At 41.4% G+C, this 26,201-nt stretch overlaps 2 protein-coding genes across 4 annotated transcripts; one reads left to right on the top strand and one right to left on the bottom strand.

Moving 5' to 3' along the window:
• Positions 1–323: 323 nt before the first annotated feature.
• Positions 324–8,593, bottom strand: LOC142055597 (uncharacterized). Its single transcript, XM_075089720.1, has 4 exons — positions 8,494–8,593; positions 6,539–7,437; positions 3,483–3,719; positions 324–1,103 (listed from the first exon to the last, which is right to left on the bottom strand). The coding sequence occupies exons 1-3, from the start codon at positions 8,591–8,593 to the stop codon at positions 3,693–3,695; spliced, it is 1,026 nt and encodes a 341-aa protein (XP_074945821.1). The 3' UTR covers positions 324–1,103; positions 3,483–3,692.
• Positions 7,110–25,278, top strand: UBXN2A (UBX domain protein 2A). 3 transcript variants are annotated; one of them, XM_075086706.1, is made up of 8 exons: positions 7,176–7,222; positions 9,663–9,836; positions 10,344–10,397; positions 11,880–12,015; positions 13,794–13,903; positions 15,516–15,656; positions 20,554–20,718; positions 23,465–25,278. In XM_075086706.1, the coding sequence occupies exons 3-8, from the start codon at positions 10,357–10,359 to the stop codon at positions 23,748–23,750; spliced, it is 879 nt and encodes a 292-aa protein (XP_074942807.1). In that variant the 5' UTR covers positions 7,176–7,222; positions 9,663–9,836; positions 10,344–10,356; the 3' UTR covers positions 23,751–25,278. The 3 variants fall into 3 exon arrangements, with proteins under 3 accessions (XP_074942805.1, XP_074942807.1, XP_074942806.1); XM_075086704.1 differs by lacking the exon at positions 9,663–9,836 and having other exon boundaries at positions 7,110–7,222; XM_075086705.1 differs by lacking the exon at positions 7,176–7,222 and having other exon boundaries at positions 9,663–9,831.
• Positions 25,279–26,201: the final 923 nt, after the last annotated feature.

The raw sequence follows: 26,201 nt of genomic DNA, 5'->3' as shown, positions 1-26,201 counted from the left end.
GTACTCTGGATGTCCAAATGCTTTTCAGACCATTCGCAAACTACAGTCCCATCCCTTCTCACTGATGTGCTGGAAGAAGCGCTCTCACCACAACTTGTTGCCCATTATTGAACTTATCACAGTATCTGCACATAAGCCCTGAAACCAAAAGCTCTGTAAAAGAAATGTAGCGAAGTAGTACAAGCGCAGAGCTGTGAGTGATAAAGTCTCAACCTTTTAATTTTCACACTGACTGGTTTGGCACCACTGGGCAAGTTATTTCAGTGTTTTCTGCTTCTTTAGCAAAAAGGAATGGTATAATGAAATTGACGATCACATGGCTCGGGCTGTTAGGCTCAAGCAAGCTTTATCAAAGCACTTTTATTGTTTAAAAGATGGAAAGTGCAATAATGTTTCAGTAAAGAACAATAAATGTAAAAACTATTATTCTGCTTTACCTGTATACACCCACATCTTTCTTTTCAAGACTAAAGTCTGAAAAAGTATGGTAGGACAGGTACTTATAAATTATGCAACAATGACATCAGGATACATAATAAGAAAATGGATTATTTAGATTCCCAAGCAAAAATTTTCTTATTGTGAACAGCGACAATTTTTCCTTTTTATCAGATACTCCAAAATACAGTGTGTTTCTTTTTCTCATCTGACATTCTCTAGAGCTTTCAGTCGGTATTAGCAACAGTACTTCATCTCCTGTTCAAGAATCTGCAGGGTCTTCCAAAAGTATAGTTGTCCTGCTCCATGAAATTAGTTTTGTTACATTTCATATCCTTTGTTTCTTCATTTATTTGTCTAAAGGTTATGAAAGGATGTAGCCATTTCATACTCTGGCACGCTAAAGGAGTATTTTAATTAAAAACCTACGATGTTTTTTGAAAATGGTATTTGGAAATCACTTCCTTTTATCCTTCAAAAGTAGGAATAGAAGGAAACTGCCAGAGACTATCCCTTACCAAGCACATTGTGGGAACGAACCAGGAGATATATTTGTGAAGAGTCCGTATCACAACGATACGATGACAAATAGTATACTTTTCAATTTCTGTCCTGTGTGACTGATAGGCTGTGTAACTGAGATATTGTGTCCAAATTCTGTTGGTCTGAAAATGAAAAAAAGAATGTTGATATTCTTCAAGTTCTTGAATGCATCACAAAAATATCCCCATTTTGGGAAAACCAACAGATCAATCTGCGGCCCAAAAAAGGGCCCAGACTGCAGCAGTTATAACGAATGTCATAACTCAGGATTGCAGCCCATTGGCAGGACTGTTTGGGGAAGCTTGCATAACATCTGTTTGCAACATGCCTGATTCAAACCAGCACTCCTCCTCTTGTGAACGCTGATGACTTTTTAAAAGTAAAATAAACTTGGTCGTTAAGCAAGCAAATTGATTTTCCTGGGTGCCTATCCAGAAATGCTTGAAGGAACAGAAAACCCACAACTTAAAAGCTATTTATTTTAGATTTACTAAATACTTTTACCATAGTTGTGTCCTTTTTTATTCTTCTTTTTAATGTTCTGATCTCATTCCTGTGAGCCAGACTCAAGTGAGTACTCTTTATGACGCCAGAGGGACTACTCTTGTAGAGGGACTGATGTAGTTAAAAATCCCTGCTCACTGCTTTGAACATTTTTAGTGCTTTATTCTCATTATGTTAGCATAGTAGGGAACATGTAAAGACATGCTTCATTTTGGATGTTTACTCCCTAGGTTGTTTTTCACAGATGGTTTTATTTTCAGGTTTCTTGGTTGTCTCATTCCTCTTACAAGGTGTGGCGAGTTATTTTGACTCAAGCACCTTCTTACAGCTTTGCAGCTTCTATGTGAGCTCCATCGCCATTTTTAGTACTGTTAGTTTTGTTTGGAATTTTTGTTTGTAATACAGAGAACATGTTAACATAGGATTAGTATTTTATATCACACATACTTAGAGGTTTAAATGCGGTTTAACAATGAAAGATGAATATCTGTAGAAATGGATTTAGAGTAGTTTTGCTAATCCAAGAATTTACTTGCTCCTTTTTTTTATTATTTTGATTCTTGATTATTATATTTTGATTATTTTCACTATTTGATACTTTCGGTATCGATATCTATTGCTTATTTCGAGTATCACATGAAGAGAGAAAATTAAAAACCTATTTTGACCCTCTTCAGCACTCTACATGCAGGAAAAGCTTTGTGAAAAATACAAGAACTCTGAGTAGTGAAAGGCAGAGGACAATGAAGCAAGGAAGGGGAGAAGGATTGGAGCCACGCTCCACTAAGTGTTACGTAAAAATGTTGTAGAGGTCACTCCCAGTAAGATTCAATTTCAAGATTTGTAGTTTGGTCTTACAGACAGATGTCTAAATACTTCTGAAAATAAATGTAATTGGGAAGGACTGTGTTTCAAATGGAACCAATTTATAACAAATTCCAAAGCCTACAGCAGTGTTCGACACCCTTTTATCTCCAGTTGGTCAGAAAAGAAGATGAAGATATCTGAAACATATATTAAGAAGAAGGCACAACATCTGCTGTGGCAGGGACACCACTGGGAAACTGGAAAAACATTAAAAAGTACTTGAGCAAAAGAATCCCTTTCCATTAAACCAGACTTGGGGAATGAAATCTTATTGGGACTTAGAAATCAAAAAAGACATTAAAAAATGACCCAGGATAAAGAGGCATGGAAAGCCTTGTTTGCTCCATGAGTCAACAATGGCACAAGAAATATTTGGAGATGGAAGATTTTGTTGCCACCTGTCCCTGTTTTACAAGGAAATCAGGAATGCATTACGACAAAAGAAAAAGTCCTTCATCCCTTATTCAGAACTTTTATAGAGAGTTTCAGCCTGGCAAGGCTCTGTTCACTGCGTTACCATTTGCTTCAATCACGGGCAATTTACCAGAGATTACTTTGCAGTATCTCTGAATAGCTATAACATTCCAAAGAATGGAAATCAAATCATCTTTTCAGGATTCTACTTAGAAGCTCTCGTGTGCTCCTCTCTGTCATGCTGTCAACTCACCCTGGTTTCAGCTGAATCTCGAAATAAAAGATTCACAAGAGATCTTGTGTAGGTAAACCTGCCCTAAATTCTTTCCTGACAGGATCTTAAATTGAGATTTTGCAGTTTCTTCTTTGAGATTGTCCATTACAGAGATATGCCCATGAGATATAAGTTTGGAAACATCGAACAAGCACTGTCCAGTAGTCAGGACTGGTACCACCTTGAAATTGAACACATATGATGACACAGTCACTCTGCATCACAAGCATTCTGTAATGTTATTAAAGATGGCCTGTTATTTGATGACTACCATTATAACTTCAAAATGTATAATAATTATGATTTAGAATTAAATAGTTAATGTTCAGTCCTGTTATCACCACAGCTGTCCGAAGATTGTTTTCCACACTACAATAGATAACGTCAGTGCAACTTGAAGCGGTCAGAGTAGATTTCTTAGACGACATTAAATGGGACTTACCTCCTAATATTTCAAAATTATCTTCCCATCACATCTAGCCGTCAGCTTCCATAACATTCTTCCCGTTGAGCTAAGGTTACAGCAGATAGTTTTTCTAATACTAATAATTGTGTGAAGCTCACAGGCCAACAATATTGTGAGCCAGGAATCTGCACGATCATTCAGGCTGTAAATTGCTTCCATCTTGGACAAAAGCGGCAAATCATCTCGCTATGCCGCGTGATGTATAGCTCTGTCCTAAAAATAGACATTTGTTAACACATTTGTAGATAAGCTTTAGGAGCATATGAATGCAGAATAGCTTGATTAAGGTCACAGGGAAGTCCAACAGAAACATTATTTGTTCGTAAATCTCCCTAGTCCTCACACACAGTCTTAGCTTTAGAAGTATGTTTTCTTGTTACACATCCAAAAACGATCTCATAAAGTACACTAACATATCATCATTGACATGTCACTGAAGAGTGTCTTTGTTTTGAGAATTCACATCATATGTTATTTCCAAACGTGTTATCTGGTACAAACAGTTGCTCAGGCTGTCTTGAATTTTTCATGGGGTTATGCGTTCCATGCTACTTTTAAAATTGAAGCTATATTCACTTTTCTTGTGGGTCTACAGTCCGAGTCCAGCAGCACTGAATGGATACACCCTTCACTGCATGGGGGTAACACCCTTTTCACGAACGCTGATTCACCCAATGTCTCCCATAAAACAATGACTCGCTTTTCCATTGCACAGTTAGCTTGCCAGAAACATCGATTCCTTAAGCTGTCTCCCTGTGTGGCAGCCTACAAGGTTTTAACATTCCTGCAAGGAACATGTGGCAAAAAGACACCGTGCAGAGGAATGTGCTGTCACTGTCAATGGAATTGCCAAGCACAGAATAAACAGATTCTGTTCTATTTATTTTACGGCCCCATTTCCCTCCTGTTGTGTCCCAGCTCTGTATGCATATGCTTCAGGCAATAACTGCTATCTCAAGTTAAGGTCAATCAATATAGCTGATGCATTGATGTTTAATTATAGGTAGCTGATGGTTTCCTCTGGCACAGATTAACCTTGTTAAATATATGGTTTAAAAATACCTCTTCAAAATTAATTTTCTGCTTGTTTTTAGATATACTATGTGCACTGGTTCTTCCGTGACCTTGACGGGATGGGTGGTGACAGCTAAAACACTGCTTTACTTTGTCACCACGGAGATTCACTCCTACATTATAAAACAAGTTCAGGGGTTGTTACTATCTTCCACACCAGTGCATCCGATCTCTCTTGACAAAGCGGGCAAGAGACAGTTGTATTCATCTCATGAATACCTCTTAGAGTTTTTTCAGTGAACTTCGTCTGGGCTGTTAGCCTCTATTCACCACACAGTAAGAAAAGGACCATTTGCTTCTGTTCATCTCATGTACTATTTCTTGCCAGAGAATAAGCTGAATGAAACACAGTCTAAAAGGATTTCAGTGACATCTTGATTGTAACAACAGTCTGACTTGAAAATTTCCAGCTTTTAAGAAAAACTTATTTTTTATGTTATACTGGAGTTGAAGACACAGTAATATCTTCCTTAAGATTTTTCTTACTCCTATGCTTTGTCAATAGTTTCAGTCCTGAGGGAGAACAGCTGTACTTAGAAGAGCTTTTAAGAAACCACTAAATTCACTAGGACACCGATTCCTATTGTAGTAGGTCAGCATGTCTCCAGCTGTACTCGGATTTCCAGTAATAGACCTAATCTTCTAAATCAATACGTGATTGCAGTTGGGAAGCCTGCATCATTACACCAGGTAAGTCTAATCTTGCCTCCTTCTATGCTTACCTTTGGGTCTATAAATTTTTTGCAGAAAGGGCCCTCAAGCAAGGGTTAAACTATATTACCGAACTTCCGTGTGTAATGAAATGGAGCCAATGTTCTTGAAAATTGAAATATTGAAAGAAAATATGAAACAGTACGGCACTGCAGAATGACCTTCTGAAGTTTTCCCTAGAGCTTTGTAAATTCCTTCAACTTTTCAACAGTGGTACAGTATTCTTCTGCAAAGTTGTGTATGCGTGTATATATATCTCTAAGAAAACTCAATGGAATCAAGAAGTAACGCTTGCAATAAACAAGTGCCTTCTATCCAAAAATTTCAATGTTATTTAAAACATTAAACAAAACCAGGGAGAACAGAATCTCAGAACTCTGTATTTTGAAAGATAAAACTCCATGTATTTTACACTAAAAGACAAATTTACTATTTTCCCTGAAGATTCATAGGCAGGAGCTGTAATTAGATCTCAACCACTTAAAATTTAATGATTAATCCAAACTGCCTTCAAAAGGTTTAGTGCATTGTGATGTACATTACAAAAAGGAAGAAATTACAACTGTCAAGGGTCAGCTTTTACTTATTCTACTCACCTTCACTGAACTTTGGGACTACACATCTTATTTCAATGTTTTTGAGAATGTTACTTTAATTGTTATGATTAAGGGGTTGCAGAAACAGGTCCCAGGTGAAGATGACATTCAGTGAAGTATTGCCTTTGCTTATAGAATGATCTTTGATCGCACTTGTAAATTCGCAGCTGATTTCCCATTAATTAACACGAATTAGCCAGTTTTGGTTGTTCAATTTAGGTTAATTCTCAATGTTTTACAGTGCATCGCTGATTATTGAAAAAAAAACCTTATTAAAAAGCATGCAGGTGCAAGCTGTGAATTGCAGGGAGTCACTGCTCTCGCTCCGCTCTGCCGGCTGCTCGGCAGGGTGTTTGCTTTGGATAGCTCCTAGCACCACCATCCCGCAGAGCGCCACTTCTGCAGGGGCCCGACGGCGCACAGTCACAGCTCGGCACAGAGCAGGGTGACCCTGCTAAATGTTTCTTGCCTTCCTGAGGATCCTGTCCCATTCTCTCCTTTCTAACGTACCCTCGGGAACTCGGAGGCTCTGCTTTCCGGCCATCACGCTGCTCTTTTGTCCTCGGCGCGAGGCCTCGGCCAGAGCTCCTTTCCAAATATGTCATCGCTCGCCCTTAATTAGCCCTTCCAGCGTGATGAGGCATTCCTCACCTCCGAAGGGTTCGCCGTGCGGCTGTTCCTCCCACCTATGCGGGGCTGGAAACGCAAAGCGCGGGGGCAGCTCCCTGTCGGTGCTGCCAGAGCAGCCCGCCTGGGCCGCAGCGGCGGTCCGGGCGCAGCCGTGCGGCCAAGACAGCAGGCCCGTTCCCCGCTGTTGGGCACGCTCGCTGAATGCCGCTTTTTGTCCTTCGCCCCTGCGCGTACGGGCAAGATAAACTCTATCTTTTGTTCTTCACTCAGGGGGAGAGATCTGCCTGCGCAGTGAATCGCGCTGGCCTGGCACACGGAGGGCTGCCCGCCCCTCGCAGGGCGACAGCAGCCCCTGCCCTCAGAAGCCGGGCCGCGGCCGTGCCAGGGGGCCCGGCCCGTTCGGGCGTGAAGCACCAGGCCCACCACCTCTCGCCTCTCCCCGGGAGGGCGGGCAAGGACATCGCCCCCCGCCCCGCAGATGCGGAGCCCCCACTCTCCACAGCTGCCCCCACCGCGACATGGCGGCCGCCGCCCCGCCCCTCGGGCGGTGGGGGGCGGAGTTCCCGCGCCCTCCCCGGCGCGAGCGGGAGCCGCCGGTTCCCCGGCCGTTGGCGGCCGCGCGTGCGTGGTGGGGCGCGGGACGCGGCGGAGGTGGCGCGGCGGGGAGGCTGCGGCCGGGCCGGGCGCTGAGGTGGCGGCGGCCGGGTGAGTTGCCGGGCCGGGGGAGCGCCTTCCGCCGAGCCGGGGCTCCCTCAGCCCTGACCGGCTGTTGAACTTTCCCCGTGGCTTTGTGGAGGAAGGGGGAGGGCGGGCTGAGCCTTCCCGCCGCCTCTGCCGGCGGCCCCCGGCCCGCCCCGCCTCAGCCTGAGGCGCCCCTCGGGGTGTGGGGGTGTGTGTCGGGGGGGGTCCTCGCTCGGGCCCTTCTCAGGCACCAGGGGCCCTACTCCGCCGCGTTGCTACTCTCTTATTGTCCCCTCGTCTCTAAAAAGGTCTCCGGGCGGGTACCCGGGCGGGCGGGAGCGGGCGCGGAGCCTCCGACCCGGGTCTGTCGGGGCGCGGGGCAGCGCCGGTGCTGGCGGCCGGAGGGGCCGGTCCCGTTCCAAAGTGCACCGCCCCTCCTGCCAGCTGGGGAGGAAACGCCTGTGCTCTGGCTCCTACCTGAGCGTATCCGTCACGTTCGCGCCATTAGTTTCGATGCTCATCTTTTAATTCGGTCTTGCTGTTCCTCTGTAGCCGCTTGTTTCGCTGTTACACGGTACGGTGCCGCTTTCAGCCATCGTTCCCGTGCGGTGCCCTGACAGACTGCGCTCTGCGGCAGACAGTTTTCAACTTGAGAAGTTTGCTTTCTGCCAAAGTTAGTAAGAGAGGCTTTGGTGGGGGAGAGGAGGCCCAGTGTGCTTGCTTGAGTGTTTCTGTCCTTCAGAGCAAAGCAGCAAAGGTAGTTCCAGTTTTGTTTTTCGTGCATTAATGTAACTGGATGCGCAGGCTCAAGTATATTTAGCACAAAAACACCTTCTGACATTCCTGTGTCTGTAACTGATGTAGGTGAGAGCTGCTCGTTTCAAGGACCCAGCAGCAAAAGGCCACTGCTGAGTAAGTGGCCGGAGCCGGTGGCAGGGATGGGGCCGTGGGGAAGGAGAGGCTGATCTGTGCTGGAAAAGGCCAGGATTGTCAGACCACAGGCAACGGCTGTGGCTGTGGCGTGCTGCTGGCAGCCTCAGCTTCTTCCTGTGTTTTAAATTTAATTTCCGGAGGTGGAAGGTCAGGTCTGTGATACTTTTTATCACAGACACAAAAAATTATGTACCAAAACTCTTAATGTTTTATACGATATCTAGGGATGTCTGTCAGAAGTTGGCTGTTCTGGTGGGCTGGCTTGCTGAGCTGAAGTGCTTTCAGTGGAGTCTAATCACTATCTCCTAATGGCTTTTTGGTCATCATAAACATCAAGATGCTGTATAAGCTGATTTCTTTACCTTGATATATTAAGAGAAACATTTCTTCTAAGTAAAACTGTTGTTTTACTTTAGAAGGAACAACAACTTTCACAGCTGACCAGTTTTGAATACTATTCATGCTCGTTTGAGGCTGAGCAAAAGAATTGAAGAGCTGCTTCATTGTGTCTGTCTCTTTGTAACAGCTCTGATGACAAGTCACAAAGATTCAACATAAGCAGATGGCTGGAGGTGGCTCTTGGTGCTTTGGGGAGTAGTCCATTGAACAGTGAAAGATTAGAAGATCAGCACATTAACACAAGAAAAATCTTTGTGCTAAAGTGCGTTAAAACTTAGTTTGAAAAACTATTTTTTTAAGTACTTTTAAATTTACTGTACCTACTTGATACTGAAAGTTCATTTTTTCCAAGTGGAGGTACAAAGTTCCAAGTACAGCGATCGGATATGCTTGTAAGGTCATAATGTACCAGCACAGGCTTGCCTGATATATTTAGTGCTCTGGCAGAACACTTTTTTTTTTTTGGGGGGGGGGGGGGGAAGGCTGCACCCCATCTTGTGTGACATGTCAAAGGTGTGCTAAGTATAATGTTTTGACCTAATGCATAACAGCATTGGTTACGTTAAAGGCTGCCTAAGCTTTAAAACCTGTTATGGACATATTGACTGAATCTTTTTGGCTGTTACAGAGATTTTCTGAAGGCTTATATACATTTCTACAGAATGTGTCTCACAAGGATTTAACTTTCAAGATGAGAGAATACCAGTATCAGCCTCCTGAGGAACATGAATTAGTACTGAGTAACTGAATGGGGGTTTTCTTCATTAGTGCTGCAGTGAATGCTGTTTCCCCCTAACCTCTCCGTCTTGTTAAGTTAGATGTTGAGACCATTTAAAATGTATTTTAGTCTTGCTGTGCATACTACTATTTCAGGAGTATGATGGCTGTCACTGCTTAAGTTTGAGTCTCTCTAAATCTGTACACACAATATCATGACTTAGTCCTACACCTGCCAGGAGCAGAACATTGTGTAACCTGTACCCAGTGGTCTTCAGGAATAACTCTTTAAATATAGCTGCAACTTAAAATTCTGTTCTCCTGGCAGCTTGTCTAATTTTAGAGTGATTTTATTTTTTTAAAGGGTGTTTTTGAGAGTCTCTGGCTTTTTGTGACTCTCTGTAACTTCTTTCAGATTGCTTAGAAGTGGGTGTAATGAGACCAGTATGGCGTTCTTCATGTCTTTTGACTCGGCAGACGAATCCTGTAGTATATTTAGTACTTGCAAATCCAGGATTTTCTTTCCAGCTAAACGGTAGACCAGAAATGATAATTCACAGTTTCTGGGATGCTGCGTCAATATGGTAAGGTATGGTAGAAAGAGGAACCTGACAAATCTTGCACCTTTCAATAATGCACACTATTAAGGTGAAGGTCATTGGAACGCCTGCAGTGGCAGTGCAGTAGTTGTGCAATGGTCTCAGTGTTATGAAAAATCAGGGGAGTTTAAATCACGCCACTCAGAAAAGGAATGTGATCTTTCTTCCTTACTTAATGTTAAGTATGGGCATGTATTTTCAATTCATGTGATTATGGTGGAATTTATTTTGTACATTTATGAAAAAGTCATCTTCCTTTTGAATGTCTGAAACCGATGCATGGTTCATGTGTCATTAAATTAGAAACTGCAGGAAAACAAAGAACCATCTGGAGACTTGGCAGGGGGGAGGTTGAGGTTTCTGGTTAAATATACTAACAACACAGAAAAAACTATAAAGAGTGTTTCAGCTACAAAAGGAGGCAAAGTGTGCAGGGTATTTTTTTCTGATTGATTTGGTTTTTGTGTTTTTTTGAACGATCTTCTTTTCATAATTAGGTGAAACACCAGAATGAAAGACATGGACAATATCAAAACTGTAAAGAAAGAATGGTAGGTGCCAGTTCCTCCCCCTCCCCCCCTTTTGCTCTTCCTATCCTATTGCTGTTTGTTTGCCCTGTCATGAATTTTCAAACCTTACATTAAATTTAAAAATTATAAATTTTTTTCCTGTATCCACCTGCTCCACATTTATGGAAGTTTTTTTTTTTAAAAAAAAAAAACCCAACCTGTTTTGCTAAAAGATTTTTCACATACCTGGAGTGTTTCCTAGATGCAAGAAGCAGCACAAAAATTTCTTTTTAAAATAGAAAGGCAGCCTTACAAACTGCTCACTCACTGTGCACCTCTACATTTGATGTGGAGGTGTTTGGTTTTCCAGTTATGTTTCCAAGGTAAAGCACAGCGAACACCTAGATTAATGCTTCAAATATCTTTTATTCTATTAGAAAACTAAAACGGGGACAGCATACTTCTGAAATTTCTCCTTTCATGTGTTGGGTTTTTCTTTTGTTTAAAGATGCTAATCTGTAGCTTCTTAGTATTGCATAGATATACTGCAAACAACTCCTTTTTATGCAAATGTATCTAATTACCATTCCAGTAACCATTGCTGCTCTTGAATTCAATGCAGAGTTTTATATAAAACTGTGTATTTCTCAAGAGCTGGGATTGGGTTTTTCTGAATTGCTTAAAATAGACTTTTCTGAATCTCCAATAGGAATAACTCCTGCAATGTTTACCAAAAGCTGCATAATCCTCTTATTATGCAAAGAACCTAAACTGAAAGATAACCATTCACTCCGGTTGCATATTTCTGCATTTTGATTGGTGAAAATCTAACACAAACAGCTGTCGCACATACAGTGCTCTATCAAAATATGTGGTTGATGCATCTTTTTTAGTACTCTGGAAGCCTCCACAGTATTGAAGTATTCTATTATGTCTTCAGTGTGCTTGAGGGGTGTTGAGCCACGTGTTCTTGAGTTTCTCTAATGTACTTTCAAAGATGGCAATGGTGGCTCCATGGTAGTGCTGGGAATGGTGGGGTTTGAGGGGCTGGGGGGGAAGTAAATCCTAGGGGATTTTCTTGTATGTGGTTTTAAAAACTTACGGCAAAGGAAGTTACCCAAGCCTATGTCATGGAAATGCTTTAAGGAAGGCCTTTCATTGGTGTGAGGTTAAATGTTTGATGGTCTGAATTAGAAGTATGAATCATCTAACTTGCATTCCTTGCTCTGATACCAAGTTTAGAAGCCTCTGCTTCTAAATAGATGTCTAAATAGATTAATTCACCTTTTCTATTGCCATTCTTTAACTTGTGCTTCTGAAGTATAAATAGTAGCAGTTAGAGATTGCTAAGAAGTTTCTAGAGAAGGCAAAACGCAAAGTTGACCTGATGTTTTTTTACAGCCAAGCGAGCTGGGTACAGGGGAGCATGCCTTTATACCTCTTGGTACTGAACTTCTAGGGTAACTGCTTGTCTTCTAATGTCCTCTCTGAGGCATCATTTTTACTTATGTCTTTGTTCTGCAGGATGTGTAAATCGGGTACCGATGATCAGATTTTGAATGGTACAGAACAAAACTGTGACTACTTTGTAGATAACCTTTTTGAAGAAGTTCAGAAGGTTGGTGCTATATGTATGCCCCCAACTACCGTCAAGAACCAGGTAGGCGATGAAGAAGAAATACTCATGTTTCACATAATATCACTCCAGGAGTACCCTGGAAAACAAATGCAAGAATTTCAGCAGTCTTATCTAGTACCTCTGTAAACAAATGTACACAGAATTCACACAGCAGTCTCCCATCTCTTAGCCAGCCAAGCCTCTGTTTCTGTGCTTCTTGCTCTTACTGTTTTATGGTGGATTTAGTGTTGTTCTAGGACTTACAGTGGCATGGGCTAATGCACTTCTGCTTTATTAGTAAGGAGAATGAGCTGATCAGGAGGTGCAAGGAATGACAACTACTATTACAAAAAGAGTTGTTCAAAGAGTTGCAGCCTTTTTATGCAGAGGCATACCCCAAATTTTTTTCATTCACTCTTATTTGTATAGTTGTGGTGGTAGTGGGATGTTTACTATGGGCTTGTGTCTCAGTGATTCTGTCCTTCTCATATTTTTCTGTTACAAGGAGCTGGAGAACAGGCTATGTAGAACAAAGATGTCGAAGAGAAATTTAGAGTGGGCACTGCTGGAAATCATCTTAATGAATCCCCATCTGAGCCTGGCAGAAAAGGAGTGTCAGGAGCAATGCCTTAAATGGCAGTTCTGAAATAGTGTTGCATGGTAGTACTTGTGACAGTGTCTAAATGGGATAATGGTGTGGAATAGTTAGTCCATGTCAAAGTTACATACAGACTCACTGTAGAGGAACCTTCCCATGATGGGAACTCCTTCCATATGCATTGGTGCTGTGAGACACAAGAGTTTTTGAGGGAATCTAATCTTGCTGAGTGCTTTATACCTTTTTGACAGATTACCCAACCAAAAGAGAGGAATTTTATTCAGCAGTTTGCACATGCTCTGTGTTTATGTAGCAATCATCTTCTAACAAGTCAAACTGCAAAAAAGAAAAGAGAAATAAAATTGTCAAGTACTGTCAAGCCTAGTTCCAGCTAATTTCCAGCTGAGCTGAATTCCACATTTGTACATCCTTCATACACCTCACATATGGCCAAGTATTTGTGAGGACAACGTTATTTTAGGGATCAGACCTGGATGGTCAAATGCTTCCTTAAATGGCATGATGCATAAACACGAAAAGGCAATCCCAAATATAAAGTTGGAGAAGTCCCAGTGAACAGTGTGAAGGCTACAATTTGAAGTAGTGGATGCTCTCAGGCAAAGTTAATGAATTACTGAGAATTTATTTTTTCATTCCCTGAACACCAACGTTTTGAACATACGCAGGAATTCCAGGGTAACATAAATGTGTGACTGACTGGAAGTAAGTTTTCTGATAGTTGCTGCATTTCCTGAGTAAAAGGCTCCTGCATGCATTATCTCAATACCTTACTTTCAGAAAATCCTTCTAAATGATCAGAACAAGGCTTTACCCTAGTAATTTCCCAGCTGGACTATTCTGGTAGTTGGTGTTCCAGCACCAGGCATGTGTGCTCTCAAATTAGCTCTTGAGGAGTTGCAGCTGGCTGGGATCTTCCAGTGCTTTTTTTTTTTTCTTCATGCTGAATTGGAGGAGTGTTCTTGACCTAGGGAAGCAAAATGATTGGGGGAAGGTTTATCCCTAACCCTGATTGACACAAGATACTTAGAAATGTCACTTACCCCTTGCAGTTGCTCTGCCTGTTGGCACAGGGCTGGAACAGATTATAGCGAGCCTTCTCTCAGTATTTTTAGTCCACACAGTGGACGATTTACAGGGTGCTGTGGGTACACCAAGCTGGTTTTGCATCAGTGTTGTAATGAAAATTGTTCTTGCTGTATAGGTTGATGTAATCATTAAACTTTGGAAAAATGGGTTTACAGTAAATGATGGTGAACTTAGGAGCTACACTGATGTTGCAAACCAGCAGTTCTTGGACTCCATTAAAAAAGGGTAAGTGAGTTTTGTGTTCTTAATCAGCCTGAGTTAATGTGCTTTGGATAGCGCTTAGCTTATGCTCTAAATATCTTTTACAGAGCTGCCTGGCTTTGCTGCACTGCAGTATGCCTGTAGGAGCGTAGGCCACTGCCTGCCCCAGTTCCTGCAGTGCTAATGGCTGTTTTAACATCAACGGGTTTAATATAGCTTTCAATTGCAGTAGCCATGCAGTTGCTGATGAAATAGGTAAAAATGAGCATTGGTAGGGGACATGGCAGGTGCAGAATGAAATAAAGAATAATTGAGAGCGCCCAGTAAGAGCTACAGATCGAATGGTACTTTGACTAATGAACTTGGTGCACAAGTGGTTGAGCATTTCTGGTTTTATGGTCTTTGTTTTCTTTTTATTGATAAAGAGCCTTAAATGGGCACAGTTGCTCCATGTAACATCAAGAAACTCTGATCAGTCTTAAATTTCAGATATTTTTCCTAGTACAAACTTGCTATTTCAGTTTCTTCTGTGTATATAGCAATCTTACTTTTATCCTGTTAAAAAGTAGCATGCTATCCTGGTTTCTGCTAGTGTTTGCAGTGTTGCTTTAAAACAAGCAGGTTGACCGTACAAACTAATGTAATTTTGAGCCTTTACTTTGTAATCTGTTTCCTCACCCCATACAAATGGAGAGGAGAATATAATTTTATGGAGAATATAATTTAATAACTCCTTTTCAAGTACGTGAAATTAGTAAGACATTGTATTTTTTTTCCTTTCCATACTTCACTAGCCCATCAAAAATACTAATTTTACAGTGTATTTCTCCTCTACGGCTGTCACCTGTGTTAGCTGTAACAGCAATTAACTGCACTGTTTAAAGCCCTTTGCTTTCTTTGTGTGCATGCATCAAAAGTTTGCCACCTCTCTTCTACTGTTTGCTTGTGAAGATGCTAATTACAAGATGGTTTCTGCATAATCATTGATGGTAGAGAAGCACTTAGTACAGCCCCTGTGCCAGCTGAGCCCCACCGCCTGAAAATATAGTGTCTGCATCAGAGCTCATAGACAAAGGCATTGTTGTGTTCTGCTTAATGCAAATAAAGCATTATTGAGGTGATGTCACTGTACGAAAGCGTGTCGCTATTAGTGATGATCTAATTATTAAAAGCTGAGATTTGTGTTTTTGTAATTAAACACATGGTGTCTAAATTCAGTTTTCTCTTTAAAAGCCATTCGTCGTTTTTTCCTTATTGTTTTACTATGGGGATAAAATAATTGAACCTTTTGCAGCAATGTATTGCAATACTGAACTTCCTACTCATCATGTGCTTTGGAGTGGTAACTGCTGAGTAAATCTGAATGTCATTCAACAACTTGCCTGATGATGTCTTTTTGTATATATATTTTTTTAATTTATTTTTCACTTTCTAGTTAATTTGCAATTCAGGAACTTGAAGTTGTTTGTATGTCATGCACTTTACATAACTCTTAGTAAATACTTGTGAAATTTTTTTTAAAGCATCATCCTTGAAAGGATAAACAGAGAACAGGTATTAATCATTAATCTATTTTGTGTACTGAAAACACTAGTTGTTCTTTTTCTGAGATGTTTGGTTGTTTTTTTTTCTTAAGGGAACTGCCTTTTGAGCTACGAAAAGTTTTTGATAAGGAGGAGGTAGATGTGAAAATGGAAGATAAAAAAGATATGGTATATTTGTCATCAAAAAAGACAATGTTTCATCCCTTTTCTGGACGCGGTTACAGATTAGGAAGGTGAGTAGTCTGGCATGAGCTATGATTGAGTAGCTGAAGTGAGCTATATCTGTGGTAAAGGATCTCATAATTCAGGTTGGAAGTGACCTCTGGAGTTCTCTAATCTAAGCTCCTGCTCAAAGCAGGGTCAGCTGTGGGGGTGGATGAGGTTGCTCAGGCTTCTGTCCAGTTCGGCCTTGAAATCCTCCAAGAGTGGAAGCTGTGCAGCCTGATCAGTACTAGACTGTGCTCATGGGAAAGAAATTTTTTCCTTCTACCCAGTCTGAATGTCTCTTGTTTCAATGTATGTCCACCATGAAGGGCCTGTCTCCCTCCTCCTGATGATGTCCTGTAGACCCTGGCAGGCTGCTGTTAGGCGTTCACCACCAACACCAGCTCTTCCACAGGCTGAACAAGTTCCTCTCCTCACAGGACGAATGCTCCAGGCTGCGGCCATCTTAGTGGCCTTCCATGGAACTTGCTCCAGTTTATCAATGTCCTCCTTTTATTTTGGGTACCAAATCTGAAAGCAGTGTTTAGGTGTGTGAGTGCTGCGTGGCGGATCGTGGGCTCCCACAATCTACTGGCTGTGTTCCTGTTAATACAGCTGGGGTGCTGTTGGTTTTCCTTGTTCAAGGTCTCAATATTAGCAGAACTGTTCTGTGATTTAAGAGAAAATAATATCTTTTAAAGCTGTGTGTACAGTACTTTGTGTGAGAAGAGGGGAGCATGACAGTCCCATAAAGGAAACTGAAGAAGAAAGGTTATTTTGCATTGTCTTAAAATTCCTCAGTATTTAACTGTGCATTTATTGCAGTGAGACGTTTCAGCATGTTACAGTGATCCTGTTTGCTTTACTCCATGACTCTGTTGTGGTTGGAGAGTGTCAGCCACTAATGCTAATTCTAAAACTGGACTTGATTTATAACTAGACGGTACTATATTTTTGGAAGGCTGTTGGAGAGGGGCAGACCAGGAGTTCATGTATTTGATCCCTGTGACTTTTGCTTACTCCAGCCAAATATTCTGCTTCGCATATCCCTGTTGTGTAAGACTTAATGTGCTTATAAAAGCAGACTTTGGCCTAGGGAACAGAACACAGGCAGAGACCAGAAGCCTACAGGAAGCCCTCACAGGTGGGACTGCTTAGTGACCTGCCGGCTGGGGTTAGTAGGCTGTAGTGAAATTTTAGGTGAAGAGCTTGTTTCGATGAAGTGGGAAGGTCATGTGGCTAGGGTCCGGTGCTTGTGCTGAGGGAAGGTGTGATCTGGGTAGGAACAAATGAGGCAGGGGAAGATGATGATAATGTGTAGAGTAAGAGCCTGATCATGGTAAAGGATGAGTGGTTTCAGGCTTCACGCTGCCTTAGAGAAGCAAGTATCTGTTTTATCAGTTTCATCTGTTTCTGTAGCACAGTCCATTCAGTTGCTACACGCTTGAGTAGATCCAGTCAACAGGAAAATCTTCCCTGGGGAGATGGATGAGGTGCTGCAAGACTTGCTTCTGGTAGCACTGAGATCCTGAGCAAACAAGGGTCAAGAACTTAACCTTTACTTTATCTACAAGTAGACCTGTATATAGGAAAAGCAAAAAGATCAGTGCACTGGGTTTCTGCTGCTAACCAGTGCTAAATGGTAGGTTGTTCAGGTGCTTGTTGTGCTCTGTCATGTCTGCAGCAAGTAATGATCTTGCTTCCCCATAGGCAGGTTAGGTTCTGGAAGCATGCTATTCTGTGAATTTCAGTTGACAGGTCTTGCACACTGAGACATCCTGCAACTTGCTCAGCATTTTTTTCTTTATGGACTGGATAAAATGCTTTTTTTTTCCTACTCTTGCTAGTCTGTTCAGTGTTGTGCTATCAGAGGCTCTTCTGTAAAGATGAGTAAATATTTTTGCTGATGTGGGAAACATGAGCTATAAGTGCCCTTACTCCATAAACTAGCGCTCACTTCTGATGTTAATGAATGTCCATTGCATGCATATGCTGCTCTTTCAGCAGAAGAGCTTGGCGGGGAAGTTGTGCTGAGACCTGTAACAAATTTTAAGCTATAGAACTCCCTTTCCACAGTTGCATTTGTGTGCTTAATCAGAAGTAAGAGGCAAATGACTGAACAGTTTACTTTACCCTGTGACCTAGCTAAACTTCTGCTTATCAAATAAACATTTTTTAATAGTCTATAGATTCTCTGCCAGTCTTTCCAGATGGATGGATTATGTGGAGGATGAACCATTATGAGTCAGTCCGTTGACCAGCTCGTTAAAACTTCTGTTGGAAGAAAAATGGAGGAATAAGAAATTTTACGTTTGTTGATATAACTGAGATTAGCTTGATCCTCTCGCTTTTTGTTGTACAGGAGAAACAAATAAGACTTATCAGACTTCCAGTATACCTTATTAGCCTGTATTACTAATGGGTATATTCTGTTTCATCTACCACCGTTCACCTGCATTTAATCGTTTGGGACTATAACAAGATTTGCAACTGCACTTTTCTATTAAGCTTATCAATACATTTTAAAGACTGCCTCCGAAGCATGTTAATTAAGCTATTGACTGAAATCCCTTGTAGCAAAGTGGGCTTGCTCTATAACCTCGTTAGGGTAAAATATTGTGTGTCAAGCTTCTTAACCATTAGCCAGGGTAAGGCACGATACCTAACTCTTGGGCTTTTTCTTGTCAGAAAATTGACAGGAGGCTCTTATGTTTCTTCGATCTTTAGTTTAAATCTTCCTTTGATAATCTTATGAAAGGAATAGCCTAAGATCAAAGCATTATCACCCCTTTTAAAGGCTTAATCAGAGACTTAGATTCTTGGTTTGTGGCTTTAGTCAAAGCTCCCACCACTAGGTGGCTTTATCTGTCAGCTCTACAACAGCAAAGTTAAGCATAGAAATGCTTTAAACCTTGGTGAATATAGAACTTCAAACTTTCTCTTTCAGCTTAGCTTAACATGTTGGCTTCAGTTTCACCCATACTTGCTACTGAAAGAATCATCTCTAGTGCCTACTACAAATTCTGAGGTGTGACCACGAGGGAAGTCAGTCTGAAAGTGACACCAAAATCTGGGTCTAGTGGAGACAGTTGTCTGAACTACAGCTGTGACTGATGGGCTGAAATGTAGTTCAGCCCAGGCTAAGCCAGGTGCCTGGCAGCTGCATGGTTGACTACCTGTCCAGCCTCGGCTGTACTGGAGACACTAGTGAGTCTAGTACTTCAGTGTACGAGCCTGGAACTGAACACCACTGATCAAGTAGGCAGCGAAAGCAGATCATTGCTGGACTGAAGTATGGCTTGAACTCTTCTTTTTTTTTTTTTTTTTTGGCTCTGCTCTTGCTGGTGCTCCAGCTGTTTTTTCCAGATCTGGAGGGCAATTGGGGTTTATTTTATATTGAGATCAAGCATGAACAGCAGCTGTACATCAGATAAGTAAATAGTCAGAGGCAGGTGAGTGATAGTAAGTCACCTGTACTTGGAGTACCAGAATGTTTTACAGATGTGCCTCTTAGGATCTGTTGCTGTGAAGTTCTTGTGCCCCGGCTGATTTCAGTGTAATGCAAAACAGTCACTTCTGTGCCTCTCATCTGCCTCCAGTCGCAGTGAACATCTTATTGCTCACTTGGGAATGAGATTCCTTCATTCTCATCCTTTTTGCAGAGTTTCAATGGAAGAAATAAAATGTGCCTCTACTGGCTGATAGCCTAGAAGTCGGGGCATTTAACTAGGCAGTGGGTGATAAGAGTTTTTGAAATGCCTCAGACTGAGGAGGACTTAAGCCCAAGATTCTACCTTAATTAGTCTGAATATATGAAGTCATTAGCCATCTTTGTTTCAATCATAAATTGGCTGTGACTTTTCTGTTTCGTGATTAAAGTAAGGCAGGTACAAGAACATCAGGATGCGAGGATGGGGTTTGTCCACGAAGCAGATGTAGTTCAAGACTGTTATTCTATGGCCATTGGTTACAAACGTCTCTCTCGAGAAACACTAACTCGTCAATTTTCTGTGCAGAGAAAGCTTTTCCACAAACCACCATGAAGTGTTCATGTAGTCAGTGACCACAGCTGAGCTCAGAGAAGAAATCGTAACTCCTTAAATCACTGCTATTGTTTTGCAAGGAAACATCTGGTTATACTCACATGAGCTGAAGATGTGCCCATTGGATCAAGCCTTAGGATGGCTTAAACAGTACGTGCTGAACAAGCTTAGTCCTGAAAGAAGCACTAAGCTCTAGACATTTCTTCAGATAAACATTTTTTGCCAGTAATTTTTCTTTTTTTTAAGACCACACACTTGGACTGAGGTCCTCATTTTCTGTCAAGTCATTTTATGGATTGTTGCCCTTATGGTAGGGTCAGCTGTCAAAAGTGTCTTAGAAAAAAACCAGCATCAGCCTGGATTTTCACATTAAGTCGATTTTTCTGATAGATGGGTAATGCTTCTAAGTTGAAAGAGATGATGCTGGGGTCTAAATCAAGGCTAACAACATTCAGTTAAATTGAATTACTATAATCACATTACGGTGAAAATTAACATTGAGTATGCAAATTCAATACTCAAACCCCTTAGAGTTTCACCTGTGTGATTAGAGTACAAAAAATGCATGAAGAATCTTGAGACTGTTTCATCTCTTTGGGGATTCATATTTAATCCTTTGATGTTGAAGTTGCCTTCCGTCTTGTAAAAATGTTTAACATGAGCAAACTGAAATTCTTTAGCATGTCGAAGTCTTCAAGAGAAAGTAGGCATACAGTTGGGGGAAAAAAAAAAAAGCTGACATTTATGTTAGTATTCTTATTATTTGTTAAAAAGAAGTCATCAGTGCACTCTGGGCAGAAAGCTCCAGAAGCCAAGGTCTGCAGGGAGGTTCCAGCTTGCACGCATAGACAAAGGCATAACTTCCTATGGCTTTTCTTTTCAGTGCTACTCCAAGGATAATCTCTCAAGTAAGAGATGATCATCAAGGACCTGACAACAAAAGACACCTGCCTTTAGTACCCTTAAATGATTTGGAGCCTATCACTAGTATCCAGATCTGGTTGGCTGATGGGGAAAGGATAATTCAGAAATTCAATATTTCTCACAGGTAAGATTTGTTTTAGCACTGTTGTATGTATTTGCACCTGAACTATTTGTCCTATGCCTGTACACATAAGTCTCTAATTTCTGCGAATAATTTACCTCCTCAGTTCACTTAACATTGGACTGCTGTCAGCTGCATCTAGAAAGCCTCCTTTCAAATTTTGAGAAATCTTTTAGCTGACATGGGCCAATGGGCACAGGCTGGAACACAGGAGGTTCCACTTAAACATGAGGCAAAACTCCTTTCCTGTGCAGGTGCCAGAGCAGTGGCACCGGCTGCCCAGGGAGGCTGTGGAGTCCCTTCCCTGGAGACATTCAAACCCCGCCTGGGTGCGTTCCTGTGCCCCCTGCTCTGGGTGTGCCTGCTCAAGCAGGGGGGTTGGATGAGATGATCTCCAGAGGTCCCTTCCAACCCCTGCCATTCTGTGATTCTGTGACAAGAGAGGAGCATAAGAGGAATGTGAACTGCTGTTAATAGTCAGCACATAACTGAGCATAAATGAAAATGAGGAAAGTGTAGGATATCTTTGTAGGTTAGTGGAAGTTAAGGTGTATGTGTTGCTCATTACTAGATAAAACAGCTTTTAAGATGACAGATTTCTCACAAAATTACTACACCTGGAGCAAATTGCTTAGTAAAAAGCCTGCTAGTCATTGGGCACAGACAGCAGCACAGCTGGGAGCTGGAGGATGTGACTTAGAGTTGAGCCAGAGAAACCTCTCAGGAGGGCCAGGGTCAGTGCACTAGGCAGGGGAGGATCAGCACCTGCATGTCATTGTGGACAATATAGAAAGCATCCAGTGTGTTTCATTCTTAATAAAATTTCCAGTTCCCAAAGAGGCTTATAAATGGGGATAACATCAGAAGGTGTCAGCACAGCATATGTATGCAGGAGCTTTGAGAAAGTGGGATTGACTGTTTAATTTATAGAACTACTGTCTTTAGAGGCCTTTCTCAAATTTGTGATTTGAGAAATTACTCCAGTGCTACACAGCCACATCATATGGAAAGGACAGGTTGCCTGTGCTTCTCTGAATCAGTTGAAAGTGATCGTAGATTTTATACAACCCAGGCTGCTGTCAACATACTGTGTATGTCTTTGTGGCTGGTCAGAAGAAAAGCTCAGCAGTTGAAGGTTAATGACTAACTTTTTCTCTAACTTGTACTAATTTATTACTGTTAGTGGCCTGAAGTGTGAACTGAAACACTGTTGTGATGTACTGCTGAAGGGTCAATTGCTATTTTAATTATAAATACTTAATTGAAGTGCTTAATATCTTAATTATTCCAGCTTTCACACATTTAGCTATGTTTAGAAACTTTTTGTCTTCATGGTAAATAGCAGCTTGAACAGCTGCTAAGTGCTTTTGGGGGGAGGGGTGAGAGCCTGAGATAAGCAGAACAGCCACCCTACTTATGCGATGCTCTTTTTGAAGTAGTTTGCAATAAATAACATACCATAACATATCCTTTTGCCACAAGACCAGCATGTTTGTGCTGTGTACAATATTTGTGTATGTTCTAATAAGAAATAGGGGGAAATCCTTTTAGAGTACATATCCTTAAGGATTATAACTGCATGAATAGCATTCTTTTCAGTGGATAAGCAGAAAACAGTCACCTATTTGTTAATTAAACTATAGGTAAATAACCTGTAGCATATATATTGCAGTGCCTGGGTAAATTGATTACTTTTACCCTTTTGCAGATGACGTGTATGTGCCACAGTAAGTACTACTTTAGATACGACTTGGTTAGTAATGAAAGTTACATCACTGTAGCAAAAGAGCAGGTAGCACTTTAATACTGCAGTATGGGGAGTCGAGGAGATGTGAGAGCGAAGCGTGCCACAGGAGTTAGATGCTGGCTATATCTGTGTGAATAAGTATGGCTCAGGCACAAAAATTTGGATATCTGTGCTGCTAAACTGCTAGGATGGCTTCCCCCAGGCCAAGTAGCACTTCATCAAACTATATCTAGGCTTGGTTCAGATGTTAACTCAGGTCGCAGACCGTGCGCGGGCAGCAGTAAATAAACCCCATGGGCAACCCTGTGCATGGGGGAGAGGAAGGAGGAGTTGAACAATTTGCCTCAGGATCAGAGAATGGACATTGACACTGTGTTTCTTTTACTGGTATAAATGTATCCCATCATCTTAATTTCCTTGTTAAATTGGTCAGTCCTCATTCTTCCACAGCAAAACCTCTGTCCTGCTCACTTGTCGCAAGGTTCTTCACACCTTAACAGGCAGCTTGAATCTGTAATGAATTCACTGCGGCACCTGCTTTTGTAGGAGACTCTGTTTAGACCTATTTAATTCTTAAGCTATCCAGACAATTTCTGCAAATCCTTTCTTTATTATTGTTATGGTTCTGCTACATGCATCACTTGCTGGAGGAATCTTCATTCTAGCTCTTGGCTACAGAAACCTCAGGTAAGAGCTCCACCAGCTGGTTACAGCTTGTCTAACTACTATCTGAGCCACGGTGAAGCATTTGAGTGTTCAGAACAAGATACTACTCCTGTTTCCCTTGGGACTCCTCTCAGAGCATACAAACCTTGCTCATTGCCTCCCAAGTGGATCAGGCACTTCAGGGTACCACCCCATCTATATTCCTCCATTTCTGTGCCGTCAGCTATTACATGAAGTGGGTGTCTCATTCTCTTCTTGTGGTGGCTGTGTGTTGTGCGCATGGCCTGTGTTGGGATTGAGGTGCTCTAATGCTGAGTTTTCTTCTTGTCTTCTCAGAATAAGCCATGTCAGAGACTTCATAACAAAGTATCAAGGGTCTGAGGGAAGCGTTCCCTTCACACTGACTACTTCGCTGCCGTTTCGAGAGCTGCGAGATGAGACACTAACGCTAGAGGAAGCGAAGTTGCAAAATGCTGTTGTTGTTCAGAGACTCCGGAAAACAACTGAACCTTTCAGACTCTTAGTGATAAAAGCACCTGACGATGACTGTAAAACTGCTGCTGCATCTAACGGACAGCTCAAGAATGAGCAAAAAAACACTATCAAAAGTACAAGCTTTTAACAGGTCAAAAACTACATACAGGTGGAACTAGACAAAACCAAAAACGTAACCAGCAATACCTGGATGCGCTGTCATCCTCATGTACTGAGCTCTTAGAGAGCAAAATGTGTGCTGTGCTATCGTTTGCTATAATAGAATTATTTTCAGCTAAATTTGCTGGTCAGAGCCTAGCTGTATAACATAGCAGAGGTAACTGTACAATGGGTCATCCTTAGAATTTCCTTAGGTAGAAAGCTGCTTAGTTCTTTGAGTGTATTTAGGTGGAACAGTTCTCTGAGACTTAATTACTACTGATAGCACCTTTTAAGGAAATATAGTATTTATTTTTGCACTTTGGACTAAAGTGAAACTGATCTGATTGGTATCACTTACATTTTGTGTAAGCTGCTGCAGTTTACGTTCTTCTCACAGTAACTTCTAGGCAACAGATGCTGCAGGGATGCAAACATCTGAACTCTTAACTAACTTGAAAATCTTCTTTATCAGTATCTTCAGAATTTAACTTTTATCACAAGATCTGCAGTGTAATGTTCTGTCAAGCCTTCACGTGATGGTAGGTGCATGTGTGAGAAGATAGAAATGAGGTGGTGCATACTGCATATGAAGTGCCTCAAAGTAAGCTCTGAAGGAATTGTTATTACCAATGGTTGGAGTGGCTTCTGCCTCTCTTACGCTGCTACGGGTGTTTTACAGATAGGGTGATGTTAAACTACCTAGCTCAGTGGGATAGAGAACCACTTTTAGCCTTGTCACACAAAAACTGCTTTTCTGGAGATTACAGGAATAGTCACTTAGAGGGACGCAGTTGTTTTGGTACTATATATCTGCCTCTGTTCTGAACTGGCCAGCTGATTGAGATGCTAATTGCGTGTGGCCAAGTTTCAAAGATGTTGAAAATCCTTATTTGAAAGCTGCGGTTCCTTCCCCCGCTCTATGCCATTTTCATCCAAATCTTTTATTTTGCGATTCATGTACTTGAGGCATAAAATTTGTAACCAACTATTCCATGTTTTGCTAAAAGAAATCAACATAAAGACTTAAATATTTTGTACTGTGTTTGCTAAGTAGCATGTGGGTTTGTGAATGGAACTGGAGTCTCTAGGTAAGACTTATCCTGGGGCCCTCAGTGAGTGCTGATTAGTTTGTGCTACCTGCGCAAGTGGGTGATTGTCGGGGTTGTATTACTTTTCCATGGTTAAAGGAAGGATGGTTTTGGGATTCCCTGGATTTGTTTTACATGGAAAATGACTTGGAGTGACTTGGATTCTATCTGAAAGTCGTATTACTTCAAACCAGGGGTGTGCTAACTTCATTCCCTGGGATATAAAACTGTTTTGCTTCAGCATCTCTCCTGGGATGTTTGAGGGCGATGAAATGAAAGTCAACTGCGCAAATATCTATTTGGTGTATTCAGAAAGCAAACCTCTGAAAACTCTGCAGTGAACTGCTATAAACTTGATGTGCTACTGTGTCATTCGGGTTTATGTAGCAAACAATACAACTAAATTTTCTTTGCTCTTGCACTGCATCCTCTACTGTGTTGAAAGCCTACCGGATCTCTAGGAGTAGGAAGAAACGCGCAGACAAATCCACTAGTACAATTGAAGAGACAAGTCACCTACAGCCACAGGTCCAACCCTCAGTTTGCCGGGCTTCCTGAACAGTGGATTTTATTAATCAGTGCTTTTGAATTTGTCTTAATGTAAAACTATTAGAAAACCACACGTTCTTAATTGTAAGCTCAGTTGTTCTTATCTAAAAGGTGCATTAAATGTCAAAGTAGCAGTATACTATTCCTGCGCTTGCAACATAGAAATTCAAAGAAATAGTGTAAGATTGACATTGAAGGGGTGGGGGTTTGTAAAATTTTAAGGTAGGTAAATCCATTTTGCTTGTTACAAAAAGATCACCTTTTTGGAAAGGAGCAGTAAGTATTTAGTATATCAGCATTGATTCATGTCTGCTAACAGTATTTTAAGAGACTGGATAGCTTGATTCTGTCTGGCTAAATATTGTGCTTTACTGAAATGAGCTGTTTCTGGATACAGCTTTGGTGTACTTGAGTATGTATTTGCAGTTTGAAAGTGTTAGGATATCAATTACAAAACACGAGCACGTCTTTTTAAAAGTCAGAGTGATGCTGACTGCACTAATCCCATGTTAGACTAGAAAGTGCCTTTAAAAAAAGGCAACGAACTGTGATTGGATAACTTATTTCCTAATTTGGAGAAAATCTTTGGAATGAATACAGGGCTCTCCTAAATCTGATTAGTTTCGGTCAATTGTAAAGACTGATTAGCTACCTGGAGTGTCTGGACAGCCTAATCTCTTCCTCAGTGCTGTAGACAGCTATTGTGCATTGGTCAAACAACAGTAAAACTAGCTTGATCAATGCTTGAGTTTGTGAAACATGCAAATACTATCAGTTATTCATTGTTTCTTCACAAGCCT

This window comes from Phalacrocorax aristotelis, chromosome 3 (genome assembly GCF_949628215.1).
Source record: "Phalacrocorax aristotelis chromosome 3, bGulAri2.1, whole genome shotgun sequence".
NCBI classification, from domain to species: Eukaryota; Metazoa; Chordata; class Aves; order Suliformes; family Phalacrocoracidae; genus Phalacrocorax; species Phalacrocorax aristotelis.
This window is presented reverse-complemented; position numbering and strand designations above follow the sequence as displayed.